At 46.2% G+C, this 25433-nt stretch overlaps 1 protein-coding gene across 1 annotated transcript in view; it reads left to right on the top strand.

Moving 5' to 3' along the window:
- The window catches only part of TTYH1 (tweety family member 1), a 461219-nt gene extending 436103 nt beyond the window's left edge, over positions 1-25116 (top strand). The window contains 3 exon segments of the mRNA XM_069636812.1: positions 17380-17522; positions 20416-20464; positions 25062-25116. Of these exon segments, the coding sequence (XP_069492913.1) occupies positions 17380-17522; positions 20416-20464; positions 25062-25100 (231 nt within the window). The 3' untranslated portion in view covers positions 25101-25116.
- Positions 25117-25433: the final 317 nt, after the last annotated feature.

Raw genomic sequence — 25433 nt, forward strand, 5'->3', positions numbered from 1 at the left:
GGACAGCGCTCGGGGGAACTGAGCGAAGCCCCAGATCTGCAAGCACGATCAGGAGAAATTGCGACACTGGTCATGAACTCCAGCGAGAAGAGGCAATCGGGGAAACTCCAAGCTCAATCTTCCACCTCTTGGATTTGCATGGCATTTGATCGAGTGGAGAAAATAGCAGAGAGCATATTAAGCAAAATATTCGCCCAAGTCTGCGCACATTGGGGTTCATGAAAAAAAAGGATAACAGTAGCCTCCACACGAGAGCAATAGATTGACTTTTCACGTGAAGGCACATGAAGCAACATTAAAAAAATGTATGGGTTTTAATAAATCACCAGAGACGTCATCTAACCGACCTTTCACAGCCAAATGTCACACAAACAGCTGCACAGAAATAAACAGGAACTAGAATGGGGAAGAGTGAGAGTAGACGATTAACATCTCGTTCCAAGAATGGTGTGTGCCCAGAGGTGCCTTGAAGAGCAGTGCTGGGCCTGCTCTGAGACCCGGCATCAGATGTCTGGCCGGATCTCGGGACCCTGGCAGCCTCAGTCCTGACCAGGTTATCCCGAGCCCCCAGCATCGCTGAGGGAAGATGGGGGCTTGGTGATCTAATCTGCGGTGTGCTCCTTTCACCGGCCGTCATTCGCGCGTCTGCAATTTCTGTTCGCTCAGTCTGTTTTCTTTCTTGTGGCCTGAAAGGAACACCACAGGAATTAATGGGCCATGAATATAACTGGGAGTGGGCATCACTGTTGAAAGCCGGCTTTCTACATGCTGGGCACACAATTGTTTTCCAAATGTGAATTTCACACTTCCCTAGAAAAGTAATTTTCAAACAGAAAAATGCTGCTTGACTAGTTTTCTTTGAAATGTTTTTTTTTGTCAGACCACCACACATACTCTGTAATTTGTGTGCCCCTTTGCGTTTTATCTCAGGTTGTATTTATAAAGATGTTAACAGGTTAATCACAAATAAATGTTTCTGTTGTGCTGACAGCAGGTTTTAGGAAATTAAACTGTGGGTTTGTGGGTGCCAACTTTTGATTTTCACTACAGGGGCAGAAATACCCCCACCTGCGCCCTGAATATAAGCAAGCGACCAGCCCAACCCATCCCCCGGCCAAGCACATTTTATAGCACTTGTTTTTTTTAATAAGGAATTGCAAAAAGTCATACGATTAACAATCAGTTTTGAATATATAACATCTCTGCAACGGTCTCTCATCCTGCTGAGCTACCCTAGTAGCCTTCTACTGTAGAGTGTGTCTATGGATCCCTTAATGTACTAAAAAGCACTGCATTACCAACAGTATTTTGGGTGCACAACTGCCATGGAAGTGATTTAAAGTGGAATTGATGTACAATGTGGAGTTTGGTAAGAAAAAGCATGAAAGAAATTGCACCATTTTAAAAATATTATTTTGAACATTTCCTTTGAGTGGAGTCCAACTGCCAGCTCTGCCTCCTCGGAACTCTGCACCCTGTCCCCGGCACTCTGCCCCTACCTCCAAACTCCACCCCCACCACTGCCCTTGTGGGATCCCCCTGACAAAATGTTTCCATTTCCACCACTGTTGTAGAGGCCTGAATTGCTCCTATCTCAAAGAAATAACATTGATCCTGCAGTTGCTGATAACTATAGACTTATTGCCAGTGTGCTATTTCCTGTGAAAATCTTAGAGAGGGTGGCATATTTGCAACTGCAGGAGCATATTCAGAATTGTAACATCTTGGGGTTTCAGCAATCCGGGTTTAGAGCAAGGCACGGCACAGAGTCAGCTCCATTGGACTTGAAATCAAACACGTCGAGGATTATAGATTAGGGTAACACAGCACTTTTATTGTTGCTGGACCTCTCTGCAGCCTTCAACCTGGTCTTCCACTCCCTCCTGGTGAGGAGATTGGTCGACGTGGCCGGATCCTCTGACAGGGCAGTGGCTGGGATCAGATCTTTTTGGGGTCCTAGATCAGTAAGAGTGGCCGTGGCAAACTTCCAGGCTGATCCAGTAAAATTGGAATGTGGTGTTCTGCAAGGATCATGTTTATAACCCTCACAATTCAATATCTATATGAAACCGCTTTTGATTTGCTGGATAGCATCAGGGTGTCATATGCCAACTACACCGACGGCACGCAAATACTACTCAAGCCTATGGGAGATTAGGATCAGGATCTATAGGCAATTAATAAGATCTATGCCCTGGATGGCCCACAATTCGATGGCTCTTAATGATGGAAACGGAAAAACAGCTTCTTATTGTTGGTACTGGTCCTGGGCGTCGAAAACTTGATTCCCGCTATTCACAGTTCTCCATTGCTGGCTGTTCCATCCAAGTCGCCCCCGACGTAAAGAAACAGGGAGTCTATTTTATTTTAACTCACAACTAACCTGCACACACCATTTAAATGCTGTCAGATCCTCGTGCATGTATAGCAACAGACTGCTCAGACAAGTAAGACCTTATCTCACGTTGGAAAATAGAGCAGTACTAGCAACTGCCCTAGTAAACTCAAGACTAGATAAGTGCAACCTTCTGTTGACTGGCACGTTGAAAAGCAATGTTGTTATAATCTGAATGTCGTGCAGATATGTGAGACCTCTGTCCCCAAGTGCCGCACAGGGAAAATGACAATTCGCTCCCTAGACAACCTTTGAGGCCACAGGTGGAGATGAATCCGGGACCGTGAAGTACTGGGAGTCCCAGGGAAGCTGTAAAGGAAGGCAATGTTAAACACCAAGCAAGCAGGGCAAAACGTAGGTAGACAAAAAATAAGGGGAAGACTCTTACCAGGATTCAATAGCTGAAAGGGATTCTGGGGCTCAAGATGGTAATGGGCCCTGGATGTGAGATACTGACTGGAAGGCAATCCACTTGAAGAATTTCGAACACTGGACAGTCCCAGGTCTAAAACCAAACGTAGCAGTATGAATATGGAGAGCAATGAAGAACACAATCCAAAAGGGGAGTCCGTGTATGCGGTCCGAGGTCAGAAGCCCAGAATATCAGTCCAAGCCAAGGTACAGACAAATCGTGATCCAAAAGAGTTCCAAAAAGGGGTAGCCGAGTTCAAGAATCCAACAAGACACAAGATAACGGGACAGGAGCCAAACAGAGTCTCAAGAAACAGCTGTGAAGCGTGGTACTGAGGTATTCCTCTGCTTAAGTACCTTTTGGTGTCGGATCATGTGATCGTGAAGCCAAGTCACGTGAACGCGAGTTCCGGTCACGTGATTTCTGATCACGCGACCGTGAAGCCAGGTCACGTGAACGCGAGTTCCAGTCACGTGATTTCTGATCACGCGACCGTGAAGCCAGGTCACGTGAACGCGAGTTCCAGTCACGTGATCGGGTAACTCTAGCAGCATAATGCGAAGAATCAAACCTGTTCTTTTGGTGACCTAATCTCCATGGCAGCTGCCAATGAAGAAATGGACGCAGACGTGAGTGTGGAGTAGTGGTGTGCGTATGTTGTGACTGTGTGCGAGCCGGTCTGGACCGCCCATGTGAGCTCCGGAGGATGAGTGGGGGGTGAATTCGGGCTGAGGGGGACGAGGGGGAACTGGTGTCATCTGATGTTTGGATGGAAGTCATGACAGAGCCCCCCCGCAAAGGCCCACGTCCACGTGGGCAGGACGGATATTCCCGATGAAACCGAGCCACCAAGCGGGGGGCCTGGACATCCGAAGCCGAAACCCAAGATCGCTCCTCCGGGCCGTAACCCAACCAGTCCACCAGGTACTGCAACTTGCCCCTGAAACGTCGGGAACCTAGTATAGCGGAAACCTCAAAGACATCGGGGGCATCCAAGGAAACAGGGGCAGCCGGGGAATGAAGACGGGACGAGACAGAGCAAGGCTTGAGAAGGGACGTATGGAAAACAGGGTGAATCCGCCAGGAAGACGGGAGTACCAGGCGATAAGCCACTGGATTGATGACTCGAGATACCACAAAAGGGCCCACAAAACGAGGCAGAAGCTTCCGACAACCCGCCAAACGGAGATGTCGGGTGGACAGCCAGACTCGGGAACCAACCGCATATAGCGGGGCAGGGCTACGTTTCGAGTCAGCGTAAGCTTTCATAGATGACTGGGCCTCCTGGAGATGAACCACGGTCTGGGCATGGAGAGAGGACATGTCCCTAATACAGGCAGCTGCAGCTGGGTTGACAGAGGGAGAGGCATCGGGAATCGGGAGGACACGGGGGTGCTGGCCATACAAGACATAAAAGGGGGAAGAACCAGTGGAGGAATGTATAGCATTGTTATAGGCAAATTCGGCAAAGCGAACAACCTGCAACCAAGTTGCTTGTTGCTGTAGCACCAAACAGCGTAAATACTGTTCCATGGACTGGTTCGTTCTCTCAGTTTGTCCATCGGTTTCGGGATGGTAAGCTGAGGAGAACCGTATGTCGATTCCAAGCAACTTGGTCAAGGCACGCCAGAACCGAGAAGTAAATTGGGACCCCCTGCCCGAAATGAGCACAGACGGCAGACCAAAAAGACAGAAGACCCCCTCAAAGAACAACTTGGCTAACGTAGGTGCAGAAGGAACACCCCGACAAGGAGTGAAACGGGCCATTTTAGTGAATGCATCAACCACCACCCAGATTGTGTCGTAACCCTGGACCTTAGGTAAATCAGTCACAAAATCCATGGTCACAGTATGCCAGGGCTTAGGGGGTATGGGTAATGGTTGCAAGAGGCCAAGTGGACGACCCCTGCGATTTTTACATTGGGCACAGACAGCGCAGGTGTTGACGTAGCAGATAACGTCATGTTTCATGGATGGCCACCAACACCAGCGTCTCAAGAGCTCCAGAGTGCGGGTTTGACCTGGATGACCATTGAAGGGTGCGTCATGAGACCACTCCAGAGCTAGGTTTCTGGTATCGGTGGTAGGTAACACTAGGCGGTTCTGCACATATGGTAACCCATCAAAATACACCGGGTCCCATTCGGATAGCTGTTCGGGATGTTGCTGGACCCAGGTACGGATGGTGTCTAACAATGCCAACGGGGGTGTACATGTGCATACCACGTTCTCATGGGACAAGAGAGTGTCCGGAAATATGGGTAACGAAACACCCCCAGGGGAACGAGATAAGGCATCGGCTTTACCGTGTGACATACCGGAACGATGCTTGATTTGGAAGTCGAAGGCAGCAAAAAACAAGTGCCACCTGACCTGTCTGCTGTTCACGCATTTCAGGGAGGCCAGATCCTGTAGATTCCGGTGATCTGTAAACACAGTGATCTTGTGTTTTGCGCCCAACAGATGATGTCGCCAAATGCGGAAAGCGTCCATCACCGCCAGGAGTTCCTTCTCGGTAACGGTATAGTGAACTTCTGCAGAATTGAATTTGCGAGAATGAAAAGCCACAGGGTGTAGATGTCCTGTAGCGTAACAGACCTGCGACAGGACTGCCCCTAATGCAAAGGAGGAGGCATCAGCCTCGACAATAAAAGGTAGGTCAGGGTCAGGATGCTGGAGCACAGGGGCAGTGGTGAAGGCATTTTTTAGAGTTTCGAAAGCCTGCTGATGTGTCCCCTGCCATTTGAAAGGTACATGGGGGCTAGTGAGAGAAGTGAGTGGTGACACAATGGAGGAAAAGCCAAATATAAAACGCCTGTAGAAATTAGCGAAACCGAGGAATGATTGCAGCGCCTTCAGGGTTTGTGGGGTTGGCCATTCTAGAATCGCCTTGACCTTGGAGTAATTCATCGCCAGACCACCAGGAGTGATGTTAAATCCCAGGAATTCGATATTGTCCACATGAAATTGGCATTTCTCTGGTTTCGCATAAAGCGAATGCTTTTGTAGCCGGGACAATACCTCTCGAACATGCTGTACATGGTCTTTGAGGGTATGAGAGAAGATAAGGATATCGTCAAGATACACCACCACGTAGATATCCAAAACATCATAGAACACTTCATTCATGAAATGTTGGAAGGTGGCTGGGGCGTTGCACAATCCGAAGGGCATTACTGAATATTCAAAAAGACCGTATCGTGTACAGAATGCGGTCTTCCATTCGTCCCCCTTACGAATGCGGACAAGGTTGTAAGCACCTCTCAAATCCAACTTGGAGTAGATAGAGGCGTGTATCAACCGGTCCAATAACGGGGTGATAAGAGGTATCGGGTACCGGTTTTTAATGGTAACAGCATTGAGTCTGCGGTAGTCCACACACGGACGTAGATCGCCTTCCTTTTTGGGCACGAAAAAGATTGGGCTGGCAGCTGAAGACGTGGAGGGGAGTATATGACCCAGGAGCAAAGACTTGTCTATGTATTCTTTGAGGGCTTGATCTTCAGACTGTGACAGCGAGTAGATACGACCTGAGGGTATGGAAGCCCCAGGGGTCAAGTCAATCGGACAATCATAGGGACGGTGTGGGGGCAGATTTTCGGAAGAACCTTTATCGAATACCGAAGCATAGTCCTGGTATTCCGTGGGAATGTACGCATCGACTAAACCCACCACATGTGGGTCAGAAGACGCCCTGGTTTCTGTGATATTGAGCCGAGCAATCGCACCCAATGCTGAAGCAGGATTGTTCTCCTCTCCATTTAGGGGGAGGGAAAAGTTTTGACATAATTCGGACTCAAAGTGTACATGACCCAAACCCCAATCAATGTGTGGATTGTGATCCCGCAACCATGGCATCCCGAGTATGATCCCGAACTGAGGCATGGCTATCAAGTCGAAGTGTATGGTTTCCTTGTGAATGGAGTGGATCGTCAGTATGAGTGGTGCCGTTTGTTGTCGAATGGGTCCAGACGCTAATTCTGTTCCATCAACTGCATGTACCAGTTCGGGTCGGTTTTTATTAACCAGGGGCAGGTTTAATGCTCTGGCTAACGTGATGTCAATGTAGTTCCCGGAAGCTCCTGAATCAAGGGTGATCACTACAGGATGAATGATACCGGGTGTGGGTTGCAAAGTAGCTTGTACTCTGATGGGTCTGATTCTACCGAACATCGGGATCGAACCCGGGGAGGAACATAGAGAGCTCGACCCTTCCCCCGTATCTAGGGTCGAGCTGGGTGAAAAACCTGGTTCTTGGGTTTCGGTCTTCGGGGACATTCCTTCACAAAGTGTCCACCCAGGCCACAGTAAAAACAAGCATTCTCTGCTCTTCTACGTTCCCGCTCCCTAGACGTGATGGGACTCCTGATTCCTCCAATCTGCATAGGTTCCCCTGTGGTGTCTGAGGTGGAGGAAGATGCGGTTGGACCTGTGGAGTGGGAAAATCCGGCTTCAGTTCTTCGTTCAGAACGCCGTGCATCGACTTGGAGGGTTAAATCTACAAGGGCCGGGAATTGGACGGGCAAGGATGGGACCACGGCTAATGCGTCCTTCATAGGATTACTTAAGCCTCTGTAAAAGACCACTGCCATTTTACTTTCTGGCCATGATGTTTCGGCCGCTAGTTGGTTGAATCGGGTGATGTAATCGATTAGGGACCCCTTACCCTGAGTAAGTTCGAGTAACTCTAAATCATGTGACTGGGTTTTATACCTGGTGTCGAAAACTCGTGACATCTCTGATACCAGTTGGTCGAAATCGTAGAGAGCTGGGTGGTTATTTTCTAATAGGGGATTTGCCCAAGCCGCAGCTGTACCAGCTAGGTGTGACAGGGTGAAAGCTGCCTTAGTAGTGGGATCTGGGAAGGCAAGAGGTCGACATAGAAAATGTAATTTGCATTGGTTAAGGAAAGTCCTGTATTTTCTGGGATCTCCATGAAACTTCTCTGGGGCTGCCAATGGGAAAGGAGACGGTAGTACAACAGGGAAGGGTGCAGGGGTAGTCGGAACCGGGGCTAATGGAGGGGCTGGCATAGGAACCTGAGCGGCGTCCCCGAGCTCCGGATCCGCAGGCAAGGGATGTTGGGCACTCTGCAATAAATCAAGGCGCTGATGAATTACTGTGTTGGCAGCGACCATGTCCGCCCGTAATACCGTGATTGCTTGGATTATAGCAGCCATGGGATCTTCCGCGGTTCCCTCCATACCTGGCACGACAAGGCTTCACAGACTGTTATAATCTGAATGTCGTGCAGATATGTGAGACCTCTGTCCCCAAGTGCCGCACAGGGAAAATGACAATTCGCTCCCTAGACAACCTTTGAGGCCACAGGTGGAGATGAATCCGGGACCGTGAAGTACTGGGAGTCCCAGGGAAGCTGTAAAGGAAGGCAATGTTAAACACCAAGCAAGCAGGGCAAAACGTAGGTAGACAAAAAATAAGGGGAAGACTCTTACCAGGATTCAATAGCTGAAAGGGATTCTGGGGCTCAAGATGGTAATGGGCCCTGGATGTGAGATACTGACTGGAAGGCAATCCACTTGAAGAATTTCGAACACTGGACAGTCCCAGGTCTAAAACCAAACGTAGCAGTATGAATATGGAGAGCAATGAAGAACACAATCCAAAAGGGGAGTCCGTGTATGCGGTCCGAGGTCAGAAGCCCAGAATATCAGTCCAAGCCAAGGTACAGACAAATCGTGATCCAAAAGAGTTCCAAAAAGGGGTAGCCGAGTTCAAGAATCCAACAAGACACAAGATAACGGGACAGGAGCCAAACAGAGTCTCAAGAAACAGCTGTGAAGCGTGGTACTGAGGTATTCCTCTGCTTAAGTACCTTTTGGTGTCGGATCATGTGATCGTGAAGCCAAGTCACGTGAACGCGAGTTCCGGTCACGTGATTTCTGATCACGCGACCGTGAAGCCAGGTCACGTGAACGCGAGTTCCAGTCACGTGATCGGGTAACTCTAGCAGCATAATGCGAAGAATCAAACCTGTTCTTTTGGTGACCTAATCTCCATGGCAGCTGCCAATGAAGAAATGGACGCAGACGTGAGTGTGGAGTAGTGGTGTGCGTATGTTGTGACTGTGTGCGAGCCGGTCTGGACCGCCCATGTGAGCTCCGGAGGATGAGTGGGGGGTGAATTCGGGCTGAGGGGGACGAGGGGGAACTGGTGTCATCTGATGTTTGGATGGAAGTCATGACAAATGTGAAGACACTTCAAATAACCCAGAATGCTGCTGGTAGACCTTTTTATGGGCTGAATCAACGAGATCATGTCACCGCTAATCGACGCCTACTTCACTGGTTGCCTGCACTGCCCCGAATTGAACATTACATTCTTCCACTTCCACACAAACGTGTCATAGGCAGAGCACCGCAATATCTGAAAGATCATATTCACACATAGATCTTTACAATCAAACCACAGTACTCCTCTTGATCAGCCCCACTTTAAATTTAATACATTTGGAAGCATTTGTTTCAATGTTTGGGCACCCAAAGCTTGGCACGGTCTTCCTACCGCTTTACAGGATTTGTCCTGTCCATGGAGGTTTAAGAAAGACTTAAAAACATTTCTCTTTGACAAAGTAACAGGCTAAGTGCTGGTTCATTTTTTCTTCTTTCTTCTAGTCTGGTCTGTCTTATAGCGCTCTGAAGCCTCTGGGTTACAGGCGCTTTATAAAGAATGTGTATAAATAAATAAATATAGGCATGAGGTAAGGGACGGCGAAAGGATCCGTGCTTAGAAGATTATCCGTCTGGGGAAGGTGTAAGTGCCCCAGCTCAGACACCTCGACCCAATTGGGTTGCAGGTGTGGACAAAGAATAGGCTCTGAGGGATCAGCCACTGCGCAAAGCAGTGGGTGCCGATGTGCTAGATCTGAACAAAAAGTACATAGGCAGTGAGAATCCAGCCGGGTGCAAGGCAGATACCGTTGTCTTGTCATGTTTTTAGCAGAAGGGCAGTTTAAACAGTACGCTTTTCCATATCATCTTAAAATTAACCTTGTTTGGCCCAGCTCCTACACTTGGATGGAGGTAATTCCATAGTCTGGCACCTTGGACTGCCAGGGTTCTCTCCCAATGTTGGTGCTGCTTGAAAGCTGGTTGTTGGACTGTTCGTATAGCAGACTCCAAGTGTGTGGCATGTATATGAGGAGATTGTGCCTTCTGCAAACACCTTGTGCCTTGCTCCAAGATGCCTGTGCAAGATTCATATACTTTTCAGTACCTTCCTGGTATGAACCGTGGGCCGCGGGAGGGATTGTAATGCTTGTGTGACAGGGTTGTGCTTCTCCAGATGGAGGCACAGATGGGCCTTGCTTTTCTTGGCTGAGGCAGTCTGTGCAATGCCGTTTTGGTGAGCTCCTTAACAATGGCAGGACCCATCCACTGCATTCGTCTAACCGCCCCACACCCAAAGCTAGTCAGATCCAGCCTGCCTTCTCCATGCAGCAAAGGGAGGACCTTTTCTGGACATGACCTTGACCATGGCGTGGGGGTGTGAACGTGAGGTCGGCGGGTCTCAAACTCTCATCCCGGAATATGGCGAGTACCCAAGTTTAGTGGTTAGGTGAGTGGGGGCGTCTCTCCCTTTTGGGCCTGCTTGACTAGGTTCTTTGTCATGGACCCATTCCAGAAGAGGATACTTTACTTCATCCTAACCTAAACATGGTCCAGGCAGTCACATCTCTGTGTCTGACTCCCACGTTATCTTTCAGTGGGATGTGAGCCTAGACGTCATCTGCGTGCACCTGAAAGTGCAACTGGTATTGCACTCTGACCTGCGCCAGTTGGTGCATGTAGACATTGAATAGTAGCGGTGAAAAGGACAGCCCTCGCCTAGATATGCCATTAGGGACCATTTAAGTAGACGCAACCATGGACCACATTCTGATATGTGGGCTGTAGAGGTTGAGCAATCAGTAGCTTCAAGCTAACGGCGTGTCTGAAACTCCCAGACATCCATGAAGCCTTTCCACAGGAATGTGAGGTCTACCACATGGCAACCTGAGAAAAGGTCTTGGGGCAATCAGTGCTCGATGGTATGGGCATCGTCTCTACTGTCTACCAATGTGGTTTCTGCTTCACTCAAGCCAGACAGACGGAGCCCATTTGGTGGCTGGTGGCCAGAGAAGGGAGGACAATATGTGAACCATTTCCACACTTCTTTTGAGATTAAGCAGTTCATCTGGATCATTCTGGACTTTCTGCCCTCTTGTGGAGAAAGTTTCCTGGAAAGGGTGCAGAGATGTCAAAAGTATTAGCCAACTCAACATCCAAAAATCTTGCCAAAATCCAACGTGTCATCAGGTGTGTGGCATTGGGCTGCTTACATGTTATTAGTACCTGGCGAGGGTCAATCAGATTGTAATTACCTGACTCGGTAAAGCCACCGTGGTTCGGGGCTTATTGCTTAATTGAAAGCGCTCGTCGGACCTTTTTTCTGACAGTTCTCTCTCGGTCCACCCAAAGATGGGCAGACCCACAAGTTTCCACTTAGCAAATATCAGAGCAAGGTAGAGAGCCCATAGTCTCACAATCAACCAGAGGTGAAATTGAGTGGGAACTAACGGGAAACGAGTCCAGCTGCTTTCATTTTTTACTGATTTTCGTAGTTTAGGAACTGTGACTTCTGCGTTCAAAGATACCTCTTCATTTCCCATGGATTTCAACTGAGCTGGTACTGGTAAAACCAGGGGTAGGCAACCTAAAGCTCTCCAGATATTTTTGCCTAAAACTTCCATCAGCCCTAGTCAGTATCGTCAACAGTGAGGGAGTCAAAGACATCTGGACAGCCGCACAATGCGTTCCCCTGGAGTAAAACAATGCACAGAGCATTGCAAAGTTCTAATTTCTAACTCTTGTGTGATCTGGAGGGAACTGTAGGGAGTACCTGCTCTGCCTAAAGCGCATTATTATGGTAAGCATACTGCACAAGAGGAGGCAAAGCCTTCGCACAACAACTATCTTATTTCTTGGATTTATGTAGCCTTTGGATATCCGATTTTGCCCCATTCCATTTTATTGGACTCAAAAATGTATACATTTATTGATCACGTAAAAACACAAATACACGTGAAACACTTTGAATCATTATCAGTATTTCCTAGAACCTCAACAGAGGTTTGACAGAATTACTGTGCTACATTAAAATGTGTAGACTTATTCAGCTCCCATTATATTTAGTTTTTGGGAAAACAGGTTGCCAGACCACTAGTCTTCTTTACACGCAATCTAAAGAGTGGAGCTGTGTTGCACAATACTACAGTGTTGCAGACAGGGCGTGGAATGTGGTGCCAGGCTCGTCCTCCTTTCCCCAGGCTTCAATCTGCCGCTCAGCTGTGCACAGTCCAGTTGCCGACAGCAGATAAGGGCGATCATTCTTTTGATGCACAAACATGTTTAATTTCTTTTGGAACTGCAATTGGTATTGTATTGTATTCATCATTTATATAATGCCCTTTCCTCATTTGTATGGCTTCAATGGGCTTTGTGGTTGGACCGCCCTCCTTGACCGCAGTCCATGTACAGGAAGTGCACATCGTGTAACAATGGGGGCTTCCCATGCCACACATACCTACAAGCATTTGACTTTATCACACTGTGGCAGGCCAGAAGTAGGAATGAAGAAAAAGTAAGGTGTGTATGCCCCACTTAAGACTGGTGCTCTCAGTTGACCCTAAACAGGGTTGCACAGTTCGATCCAATCTTTTCATAAAGTGATCATCTTGTAAAACAAATGATGAAAAAGACAGTACTTAATTTTCAAAAAGAAATGTTTAATTCACATTTCTAGGACTCATGTCCCTTGATTGATTAGTTCTTGTATCATGAGGCAACTCAAAAAGATCTAGGTCGTTTTTTCATTAAAAGTACACAGGCATTGTGTATAGGCGCTATATAAATAAACTATCATATCATATCATATCACATAAACACAGGTACAACAGCTAAAACATGGGAAGAGACAGCAGGTGATGTCACGTAGGAAGGGATTGATTGTTCTTTGGAAATAAGGCATTTGTACCGAAAAATATGTTCTGTCTTTTGTTTATACGCCTGCATATGCAGCATGGGCCAGATTTTCTAAACCTTGTCCTTTTGCAAAAAAAAAACATTGCAAGTGCATTAAAGCACGCATTCTGCTGCTTTTATAACAGGGGATGGAGACAATAGGGTTTCACCCAATACGTATTATTTAAAAATATTAGCAGTTGTAAAAGAGAGTTCACCATGCGCAGTACTCCAGTCAGACAAATGCCACCATTATGACAAAAGGCTCAGAGATCAGAAAAGGGAAATGAGAAGGGACATTTGTGAGGCAAAAAGTAAGATCTCTGTCCTCAGTCTCCCTGACCAACTTAAAATGATTACAAACCGGAACCGACGCTGGGGCAAATGGTGGCGTTATTCCTTAAAACAAGAAGGCTGGCGAAGGATGGCTGCAGTGCTATGCTCGGGAGATAGGAGGATGATATGGCAGGCTCTGGGGGCGGCAAAAGGAAGCTTGGATGAAAAGGTCATCAATTCTGTGAGCGAAGCTCAATGGATCGCCTATGTTGAGGCGACTTCTCTGGTACAGAATCATGTTGAGATAGGGAACTGGCAAGAGGGTCGATTGAGGATACCCCAGGAAGCCATCTCCCTCAAGACTGGGAAGCATAAATCCTCTAATGCCCCTGGTCCTGATGGACTGGCTGCTGTGGTGTTAGATCATGCTCCTGAGCACTGGGCGACAATTCTGGAAACACTGTTCGAGAAGGTGATGTGGGAAGGTAGGATCCCGGTTTCATGGCTGTCAGCAATACTTAGTCCTGTGTATTAGAAAGGTGACCGGTTGTTACCGGGTAACTATCGCCTATTGGCTATGCTAGATGTTCCCGTAAAGTTGTTTGCCTCCTTCCTATTAGATCGCCTACAGTCATGGTCAGATTCCAATAAGATTCTGGATCATTTCGAGACAGCATTTCGCCCCGGGTTCCTTCACTATGCACAACCTGAGGTCTATGGACTCATTAATTGACAACAAGAACTAGGGCGGCCATGAGCTGTATGCACTGTGTGTGGACTTGGCGCCCGCTTTTGATCTGGTTCCAAGGGAAAGGTTTTGGGCTAAACATGCAGCAAGGGGCTGCCCACCTGTATTACTACACTTAATAAAACGGCTTAATTCTGATAACACTGTGCAGGTTAGGCTGGACAATGAAGGGACACTGTCTAGGCCTATGGCTAGCTCCAGAGGGGTCAAACCGGGGAGTAGATTGGCTGCATTTTTGTTTAACATGTACTTAGCAGACCTCCCAGAATATCTTGAGAGGCTGGACACCTGTCTGCCTAGGATTAGCTCGGCGCCTGTTAAATTCCTTGCCTATGCCGATGACTTGGTCCTTATGGATGTGACCTGTGCGGGTATCAGAAAGTTAGCAGATGGGCTGTGGAGCTATGCAAATGAAAACAAGCTAGTTATTAATAGGCAAAAGACCCAGGTTATGGAAAGAGTAGCCCGCCCAGCTTTGCTGATGGAGGGGACTTGTGTTGATTACACTCAGAACTATAGGTACTTGGGGTGGAGCTGGAGAGTAGAAGAAACTATCCCTCATGTCATGCTGCCAGACAGAGGAGGGCAATGCAACTAACTGCGCTGATTGCTGCCTTCAGTAAGAACTCTGGCATTTTGAAACTGTACAAACAGTGCTTCTGCCCGGCTGTCTTGTACGGTTTATAATTTTTAACCCTTGATGATCTGTCCTGGGTTGCCTGGGCTGAGGCCCGTTTCTGGCGCTGAATACTGGGACTCACTCCCTGTATCCCAATGGAAATAATCCGACTGGAATTGGGCATCTGCTCGATTGCTACCGTGCTCCTGCTAAAACATGGCCTACTATACTTGAAGGCTCTTACCAATCCACGCTGTTATCTATTAATATTGCTGGGTTCGGACATGGCAAACAAAGCAAAGTCGTGGTTTTCTAAGTCCACCTTAAGTCTTGTCAGTACTCTCGGCTGCGCCCCTGATTGGGAACTTGACTATTGGGAACTCCAGAAGGAGCTCAAGGGAAAAATGCTGGATTGGGATAGGCTAAAGGATCATGCACATCTCCTGAGTCTGAAGTCATACGGGTTTACATCATATGTATTATATACTCCTCAGAGAGTGCAGCGTTACCGTATGTTATGTCCCTTAAAAAAATCTTTGTGGGTTCTTATTGCATTTCCGTATAAACAGAATGGCAGTGTTGGCAAACACTGGCCTGCTAAGAAATTGAAGCAGACTGAAAGATTCTGTCGCCTCTGAAAAAATCATGTCTGCCCTGAAACCGGAAAGCAAATATTGACACAGTGCCCCATTATGCTTCCTGTGGTTAAGCTTAACCTGGGTGACTATGTTCACAACCTGTCCTCAATTGGTGAGAGGACCTTCTGGCTCTGGTGTCTGAACACAGGAAATAAGAGTCTGCAGTTTGCCCTCTATCGTGTCTGGTTATCATTTGAACAGCTGCTGGTGTCTCACGTAGAGCCTTGTCATGTGTACAGTTTACTGTCGTTAGTGAGGTCCACCAAGGAAATCCTGCCGGTGTGTGTGTGTGTGATTGTCTTGCCTGTGTGATTCTCTGTCTGTTTGCCTGAAACATTTTGTTTGTTTGTTTGTTTGAAATTTTGACTGTAAACTTTGTATGTATTGTGTATGAACTTGTATCTATGTATCTCATGCATTTTATGAATTGTATTGTATGCATATATGGTACTTTTTAAATCTTCTGTATTTGCTTGCATTTTTTTATTATTTTTATTTTCCTTTATGTGTAAAGTCTTTGACTGTAACACATTAAAGTATAAATTCATTATTTTAAAAGGTTTCACTAGGGCAGGGATCTGCAACCTACACCTCTCCAGATGTTTTGGACTACAATTGTGTTGATTCCTCCCCTTTGATTTTGCTGGGTAGGACTGATGGGTGTTGTAGTCCAAAGTATCTGGCGAGCTGAACCTTGCAGACCCCTGCAATAGGGCAAATAATAAGCAGACAGTTTTTTGCTTTACTGTTTGTTGCATAACATAAAAAGAAATGTGCTAAACACATTTCTATTTATGTTTCATTTTTGCCTAGTGCAAACGTTTTTAGAAAATATGGATTGGGACAAAACCTATTTAGCCCATTCCAAGTTCACTAATCAGCAAAACAGATTCTGAATGCTTTTGCTCAACTTCTAGCATGGGTGCAATTGTGAACTCACATGTCCTATTTACTATCCAACTTGTATTATTATTCTATTTCCAATAATAATAATAATGATAATAAGAATACTAATGACAATAAAAGTAATCTATTACAGGACATTACATGAAGGTGGTTTATTTGGCAATATTATAATCTGTCTTGGCCCAGGGAATACGCTATTTACAACTGGCTCTCACCAAATACTCTCCCTCCAGATCTTTACGCTCCTCTGGCACCAACTCTCTGTGCGTCAAGCATTTCTCCAAACAGCGAGTTGGGGGCCGATCTCTCTCCTCGCTTGGCTCCCTCCTCTGGAACAGCCTACCCCCTTTCTCTCCATCTTGGGCCGGATCTTTGTGTCCTTCTGGGTCCTGGCCTTCCACCCTCCCCAATCGTCGTCAGCCTCCGCCCACTCCCAGGATTTGCCTTTGGGAATGTCCCACAGGCCTGAACCTATAGCAGGGGCAGTTGACCACTCTTACCAAGTGATCCCTGTCAGGCACTTTACCGCTGCTTGCAACATACTCCCTAGCACTTCCCTCAGTGGACCTCCTAGCATTTACCTCCCCGTCCCTCGTCCCTTCTTTCTCTCTGCACTTGCACGCTCTGAATGCTCACAATGTCTAGTAGGACCGCCTCTCTCTTCCTCATTGCCATTAAATTTGCCTTTCGCTCCCATGCTCCCTCCCTGTTGCCCTGTGGGGGCTTTGAAACACAATTTACCTGATGTATAAGCGCCTTACAAATGCATAATAAATAAATAAAATAAATAATCAATCCCCTCACCACAGCCTGCTCCTTTCAAACTCTCTCCTATCCTCCAAACCCGCTCCACCCCGTAGCACCCTCGGCCAGAACTGCTTGTCATATTGCTTTCTTCAAATTTCGGGTTTAATTTAAAAATTGAGAGATCATTCTTTTTTTTTAATAACACAATGTATGTTTTGCATTTTGAATTTTTGATTTAGATGTTTCAACACACATTTTTACGTATGTGATTTTGAAAATTCCTTAGTTCCTAGCGAATACCGAAAGTCCAGTGCCAATCAGGGTAACCAGCTAAAACATGGAGAGGCTGAGTTCTTTCATGAGCAACCCTATCTAGGGGCCTAGAGTGAGAAAGGCAGACTACACTTAAGCAAGATACATGGCGTATTAATCTACGGACAGTGCATATTCATCGACCGCCTCATTGGGTCCAATTTACAACACAATTATCTTGTTTTGGAACATTTTAAAAACAACTAAATAAAAATGAAGTACGTTTGGACAACAGACCAATTCTGTGTTACTGTTGCTTGCTTCTTGGTATTGTGTTCGCTAACTCTTGTTTTTCTTCTCCTAGGATTATGTGGATGGGGTGAAAGGACTGTGCTACGACGGAATGGAAGGTCTCCTCTTTCTCCTCCTTTTCTCCTTCGTGTCAGCCCTGTCATTCACCACTGCTGTCTGCAGCCTGCCGCGCGCCTGGAAACGCTTCCAGAACAGGTGAGGGCAGCACTGCTGAAGAATGTATGCACTCATGCATGAATGTGTGCGAGCCTACTAGGTTGAGAGCAGTGTCGCGCTTTGCGGGTAAGGGATGGGTACATAGTAGAAGAGAAGGTGGGCGTGGGGTAACTGAAGGGAGCGCCTTTGTCAGTTTCCTGTCATCACTGCTCAGTGTTATGTTCCCTAAAGAGCAGTGAGTGTCTTCACTTCCTTCCTGCATTGCCGAAGTGAGGGATCCTGCCTGATGTTTGTAGGTATGTTGTTGCCAAGTGTGGAGGCTCAGCAGGAGACTGCTTGGCTCCTAACCTTCCCGTTCTGGCATTGTTTGGTCTCCAACCTAGAGATGCCTTGGCTCCTAGCGTTGTGCTGGGCTTCTGAGTTTCTTCGCTAAGTAAAACAGAATCTTGGCAGTAGCACTTTGTAGGTAACGTACGCCATCTTGAAGCTGATGCTTGCTTGGACGGGCAAGCAGCATAATTTTGTGCCTTGCCTTGATCTATTAAGCAGAAACACAAACCTACAGATGTGGGATTTTCCACTGTAGGTGCTCAAGACATTCTCGGCCTCATGATGAGTATGGCGGTGGCAGTAAAGAGGCAGTATTTCCATTACTGCAACTGTAACATTGCATTACCGCATCACCCCACTGTGAGTTTTGGTGTAAGACGGATGATGCACCTCCAGCAAAAACCTGGTGATAAATCATCTACCCTGGTACCAAAAAGCAGTGGTTTTACCATGAGAAATGACCAATCGCTGTAAATCTGCCAGAAATCCCGAGGGAGTCCTATTGACTAGAATATGTTATGTTATGTTAACTGAATTTATTGAGCGCTCGTACGCCCCAAGGGCATCATGGCGCTAAAGAGGTAAGGAGTATTATTTTTGTGAGGTCACTATCTTAAAAATAGCATTGTTTTCAGCTGCCGATGAAAAGCAAAATGGTCTGTGGTCCCTCGTAGAGCAAGAGGAAGATCATTCCATGCGTTCACGGCTACCACCGAAAAGACACGCCCCCCTTTTCAAGCAGACCTGAACCTTGGGACCGCAATACGCAGGGCCGCTTGAGATCGAAGGCAGCAGGTGGGCACGAAATGGATATATTTAGCTTGCAGATATTCCGCTCCCAAGCCGTAAAAGGATCAATGCACCAAACACATGGACTTCAACATAATCCGATCGGCCACTGGAAGCCAATGTAATGGCCTCAACAGAGGGGTCATGTGAGCTCCGAAAGAGGGGGGTGCAGGATGGATCTGGTCAATCAGATAACCAGGCTGTGCTAGATAAAGTGAATTACATTAGTCCAGCATGCTTAGAACCAGAACTGCATCCACCGGGGCTTGACATACTGTAAGGATGAAAGGGAGGACCTTCCGAAGGACACAAAGATTAAAGTGGCCGGTTTTAGAGAACGCTGCAACATGCTGCTCCATGGCCAGGGTAGCGGAGATCCTCACCCCCTGTTTCTTAACCAACAGGACAGGTGTGGGGAGGGGACCAAGGCATGTGGGCCAAAAATCGGCCGTCCTAAACAGTTGAGGAGATGTACTACCTACAACCGGTACCTCGGTTTTACTGCCATTTAGTTTGAGCCAGTTAGATGTCATCCACATCCCTAGCTCCTCCAGACATTTTCTCATCTGGGTGGCTGTATCAGATTTGGTGAGGTCCGAGCGGACCAGAATCTGGGTATCGTCCGCATAAGAATAATTACGAAACCCATGAGACTGAATGAGGAGCAGAAGATATCTAATATAGACATTGAATAGAATAGGGGACAATGCAGATCCCTGGGGAACCCCACAAAAAAGTGATGCCGGAGCAGTTTTACACGCCGCAGTGCCGCCCTTCGTAAACCTGTGGTAATGCTGCAGGCCCAAATGCTGGTCATAATCAGCTGATTTACCAACAAAATCCTAATGAGGCTCTCTGTCTTTTGAGATGTAAGTATCCGAAATACAAGCTAGCATAAGACACCTGTTTCTGGAACTCTGTGGTCTGATGCAGGCTCATCACCGTTACTTTTCAAAGATGCGGCATGGAAGGTCGAGCATGCTCCACGCAAAGCAATGTATTAGGGACTCGCCTTGCAAACATTGTCAGGCCCAAAGCCTGACTGACAGTTCCTTCTGACTTTCTTTTGAGGTTCTCAACCCTTCAGGTTCAAGGAACATTAAGGCCAAGGAACTATCTCAATGCTGTGCTCCTGCACTACACAACTTCCATTTGTTTCTTCCTTTTGTAGGCGGGGATGACCATGCTGTTGACTGTGCTTGGTTATTTTATGAAACCGGCCACAGTAATTCAAGCGACTAACTTTTCATAATCAAGACAGCTTGGGTTAAACGCAATATCTAGTTTCCAAGAAAGCTGCACCAAGCCTAAAACAAGTTACACTGGTTGCCACGCTCTAACAACCTTTACAATAACTCTTCTTTCAGGCTAAAGCAGGAGGCAAATGTAATATATTCTGGGCAAGCTGATGGATTTGAAAAAAAAGTTATTATGGTGAAAAGAACTGCCCACTCACTCAGGTGCAGAAACCCATGTACAACTCTAGACCAGGGGTAGCGGCCCTCTTAACATCAGGGTGGGCCTACAAGCTCCATCAGCCCAGAGTGCATAGTCAGTGGTTTGGGATCATGGGAGTTGGGACAAACCATCAGGAGGGTGATATGTTGTCCAGCCCTACTCTAAACTCACTCCTTTATTCCCAACCTTCACTTCACCTCATCTTCCTCTACTATCTTGCAATCATCAACTAATTAATTAAAAAGGTTATTCTTTGGTGACTGTTTGGGGCCATGCTCCCAGCAATGTGTATGATATGAATTGAATGGTGTCCTAATGGTTCATACAGACTTTTCTTTCTACCTTTCCTTCACAGGGACTCGGATTACGATGACGGCGATGAGGACGACCCCTTTAATCCTCAGGCACGTAGACAGATGCTCCGCGCGACAGGCAGACCGCACCTGCCCAGTTTCTATAGCTACAGCAGTAGCTGCGGCAGCCACAACAGCCTGAGAGTTTCGGCCCCGCCCATTTCCAACGCCCCCGTCTCACAGTACATGTGAGTAGCCGCAAACTCTGGCCGGCAGCCACATGGGGACAAAGGGGCTAGCCCCTACTTCTCTCTTTCTTATATATATATTTGGAATTTTAAAAGATCTGCCCCATGCATGGCAGTCGTTTGCAGGACCCCCATGTGATGCAACAAATAGCGAAACTTCAGCAGTTGTACTGTTTCGACTGGAAGAAATGCGCTCTATGTATTGCATCTGCCTGCTTCATGCTGCTGTTGCCTCCTCTAACCCTCACAGTTCTGGAAGACTAATGCTTTCTTCTCTTCATAATCCCAAGGCCTTCTTTCTCTGCTTTTCTGCACAATATTGGCTATAAATCCAGCCGTCTAATCAATATCCTACAAAACCATATCTATAGTTTTCATTCTGTAGTTCTAATGTATTCCACATTCCACCCTACCTTTTATGAGTCGGCCATGTTTTTGCTGCACCATCTTTGTGATTTTGTCTTCTCTCTATCATTCATGGTGTTATCCTTTTATCTATGCTTTATTCCCTCTCTTTCTTGGGCACACATTCTATTTGTATTTCTTCCATCATAGTAATATTGTATCTATTGCATCATATGGCTGTCTTCTTCTTTTCCTTGAATAGGCAATCCAACCCCTTTTTTTCATTGTGTTGCTGTCTTATCGTGCCTGCTCCTTTTACTGCTATCTTCACATAATTCTGCTATCTTCCTCTTTCTGCACTCTGGTGGCTTTCACTTGCTCGTCCCGGCTTCTGCCTCCTTCAATTTTTCCTCTTTTGCATAGTCGTGTCTGCTTTACTTGTTTTCACATGGATCTCTTGGTCTAATTCCGGTATCTTTTCTATAACCCCACTCTTGACGCCCTGTCCCACTCCCACATGTCTGCTCTCTTCTTACTTATCTGTCAGTATTTAGATGTAGCCTTCCCCCAGTACATCTACTGTCATCTTTCCTTTATAGTTATGCTTTCCTATCTTCTCGTTCAACACTTTTGATTGGCTTCTTCTGTACTCTTTGTAGTTGAATGAAACAATTCTCTCTCATGCATGAATCGACTGTTTTCCTCTCATACCGCCTTCTCTGTCTCCCTCTCTTCTGTTTGTGTCTGGTATCTTCCTTTTTCTTCTATACATCTCTGCTCTTATCTGCCGCATATATTCTATCAGCTCAGTTTTCCAAAATATTTTGCTGTTATGCGCTGTACCAACCATATTGTTGCTATGCTCTCATTTTATAGGACTGCTGCCTTCACCGTCTCTTCCACACTTCTATCATCTAAATCTTCTTCTCTCGCTTCTGTATTCTCTCTTGTATAAATCTGCAACTTGCACTGTTTTCTTTCACACATTCTCTGTATCCTTCTAACATACATTTCTACTTCTACTCTTATTCTCCTCTCTTTATTCCCGCCACCAGCATTTCCGCTGAATTTTCTTTTGCTATATTCTTTTCCCTTTTTATACTTTATCTATACATCTATTTGTACACTGTCTTGCTTTTGCTCTCTACTAGCCATTATGTTAATTTCTGTCTTCCTTATCTATTATTTTCAGTGCTGTCCACACTTCTGTTTTTTTTCTCTTTCCTGTAATTACGATATACTATGTTTTCAATGCTTGTCTTCTTCTACTAATATTTTCTAAGTCACACGTTTATTGGGGTGTCTTCGTGCACCTCCATACTTTCACTGTATACATAATTCACCAATACAGCATTCATTTTAGGACATCCTCACTTATCCCCCTCACTCCTAGTCTTTACTCCTCATTTGTCCTTCTTAATCCTAAGGCTTCATCTTCAGTCCTCACTCTTCACTCCTCCGTCACACACCGTATTCCTCACCGATCGCACACCGTACAATTTAGGACACAGCCCATGTATCTGTCACTGCTGCTCCTCTTCAGTCATCATTCTGCCTTTTCAGTCAACATTCCTCCTGCTCAGTCACCATTCCTCCTGCTCAGTCACCATTCCTCCTGCCCAGTCAAGCCATGCCTTAGCTTTGAAGAGGAGCATTATGTGTGACGCAGGAGGTAGTCAACTGATGACCTAGGAGTAGGAACAACAGCTGAAGAGTCTGAATGGTGACTGAGGGAAGGAATGAGAATGGGGAGTAGGAATGAAGACTGAGCAAGCTGAATGATGACCGGGAAATAGAAATTATATTACTGGGGAGTTAGAATGATGACTGAGCAGAAGGTATGAGGAACCAAGAATGACAGGTGAGGAGAACAAATGATAATAACCTAAAATGTACAGTGACAGCGTGTGTGGTAAGTGAGGAGGAAGAATGGGGCTTGAAAGGGAGCAATGCAAAAGGAGTACAGGTGTTTGAGGATTAAGACTGAGTAGTGAGGACAAATGAGGAGTAAGGAAGGAGCGAGGCAGAGAAGTGAGGGTGTCTTAAAATGGAGGCTCTGTTTCTTGTTCAATCTGTCTCTCAACCTCTCTCGCTCTGCCCCTCTTAATATCTCTTCCCCTCGTTCTTTCACTCTCTCGCTCTCATACTCCCCTTTCCCTCTCTTGTGTTCTTTCTCGTGCAATCTCTGTCTCTCTGTCCCTCTCTCTACCTCTCCCTCTCATCTTCTCACCATTCAGTAAGACATCTAATGTTTGCCTTCGCCTGCCCTTCTCTTTCATGGGTACCATTTTCTCTCCCTTTCAAACCTGTTCCATCTGTGTCAGCATAGCCTCTTCTTTTACTTCCGATTTCTTCTGTAGCTTCCACACTTTTGATATGCTTTGATGTCTTTCGTCTCTGTTGTATGTTTTGTATCTCCTTATTCATCTATAGAGCCGCTATCTTCTTCCCTCTTCAGTTTTTCTTTTTGACGTGTCCATGTGTCTGAGACAGCCGCCTCTCCCGGGGACACTCCTGCTCCCTGCTTCTACCTTCGTGTGCCAGTGTGGCTATTCTATTTGCATCCATGCCTTTGCTCCCTTCTCCACCTTCCATGGATCTCCTCTTCCATCCTGTGCCAGTCTTCCCTCTTCCATGCGCCCCACCCCCCATGTATCCATTCTTCAGCTTTCTTCTCTCTCTCCTCTGCATCCCAGAGGCGGCTTCTTCTCTCCTTCATTATCCTGTAATCTTCTCTTAAATCCACTCTTCCTCTGCACGCTCCCTCTTGCTAGCACCTCTATTGTGCGCCTCCTTTCTACCAAGTTACCCAGATCTGCACTCTTCTGCTCTCTATAACACGTGCTTTTACTCTCTGGTCAATGTTTTCATGTCCTCCTCTTTTGTTCAGTTTCTTGGCTTCTCCCCATTACTCACAGCCTTACTTTCTAGCGATTAATCTCTGCAAAAGGGTCCTTCACTTTGTGACCAAATGCACGCTTATCCAATGCACACTGCGGCTCCTCCAGACCAGACCTCGCTCCTGTAAAGGAGATGTGTTCATCTTTCCATCCAGTCTTCCCTCTACGACTCGTTCTAAAGACCAGATGCCTTTTCCTAAATGAGATGGGACACAAGGCCCCTTCTTATAGACTAACAGAGCCAAACATGTTCTACCAAAAACAACTTTGTTGCAATCTGGTTTCTCTTTTTAGGTACTCCCCTTAGTGGTTCTTCATTCTAATATGGTCTGATCCACAAAAACTTGAAATATGGCTCGAGTTCATGTTTGCTGTGCAACACACCTGTTTGGTAGCAGCTGATCACATATCTGCTATTAAACTAAAATATAGCTATGGTCCTTATTCACAGAAGCATTTTTGATGATATTAGCATAATTGACCTAAACAAATTTGACCTAAAACATTTGATCGAATTTTTTTTACCTTTTTTTCGTCAAATTTAATTAAAAATATATATGGGCGTGGGGTAATGTATAGATTAGGTTGAGGGGAAGAGGGGAGATTTGCGGGGGGTCTCCCACCGCATTTTAGACCGAAAAAATTGTCAAATAAATTTGATCAGATGTGATTAGGTTACATGTTTTAGATCAGGAGACCCAAACCTTTTTGATTGAACCCTAGGTTCAATAAATCCTATACATAGTGAATCTCCTAAAATGGGTATTAAAGTCAGGGCCTATGAGACCCCTTTATACAAGAAGAGGCTGTCCGTTTTGAAGTTGTACAGTCTCTTTTCTGTACTATGGAAAAGAACATTGGATTCTACTATACTTAATGAAATATTGCCAGTGCTGGGGTGAAAAAGGAACACGTGATTAATGTAGAATACAGGGGGCCTCTCGTTCATCAATATCCTGCCGAATATGTATCGAATGATTTATCCAGGCCAAAGCACTACTGATGGTGACGCGGCGATGCGCATTTCAACGCAGTACGCCTCCGCCAGATATCTCTGCCCATAGGTCAGCAATGGCAGACTGCTATGACCCATTTCATATTTGACCCCTCCAGCCCTTTCCGCCCAATATCAAATGACCATTTAGCCATGTTTTTAACTTCATTTGATCGTAGCTGTTTTTTGTTATTAGTTTTTTTTTTCAATGTTATTTTCAGGAATCAAAGCGGTTTGTTCAATGGCAATCCTCGATATGAAAATGTTCCCCCGATTGACAGGCAATCCCCGCCCCCTTCGGTAAGTTATCTTACCTAATTGGTCAGTGCTTGGAGACAAAATAGTTCCCCGAAACCTGTTCCCCTCGTAGCCTAACAAACATGTGCACAGTGTAATTGTCCGCTTACAGAGTGAATGGATATTGACTAATATGAATCCAGTTATTTGTCCCACTCCAGAGTGTGCCTGTGTGAAAAATGAAATGCTTGGAAAACTGGTTTAACGTAGCCCCAAACTCAGTAGCCCTTTAAGGGATGTGGAGTTTAAGTTGCATAGAACTAACAGAGAATAGGGACAGGAAGGCGCAAAATGCA

The sequence above is a fragment of the Ambystoma mexicanum genome, chromosome 1q (assembly GCF_040938575.1).
Source record: "Ambystoma mexicanum isolate Mex_15411 chromosome 1q, UKY_AmexF1_1, whole genome shotgun sequence".
Taxonomy (NCBI): Eukaryota; Metazoa; Chordata; class Amphibia; order Caudata; family Ambystomatidae; genus Ambystoma; species Ambystoma mexicanum.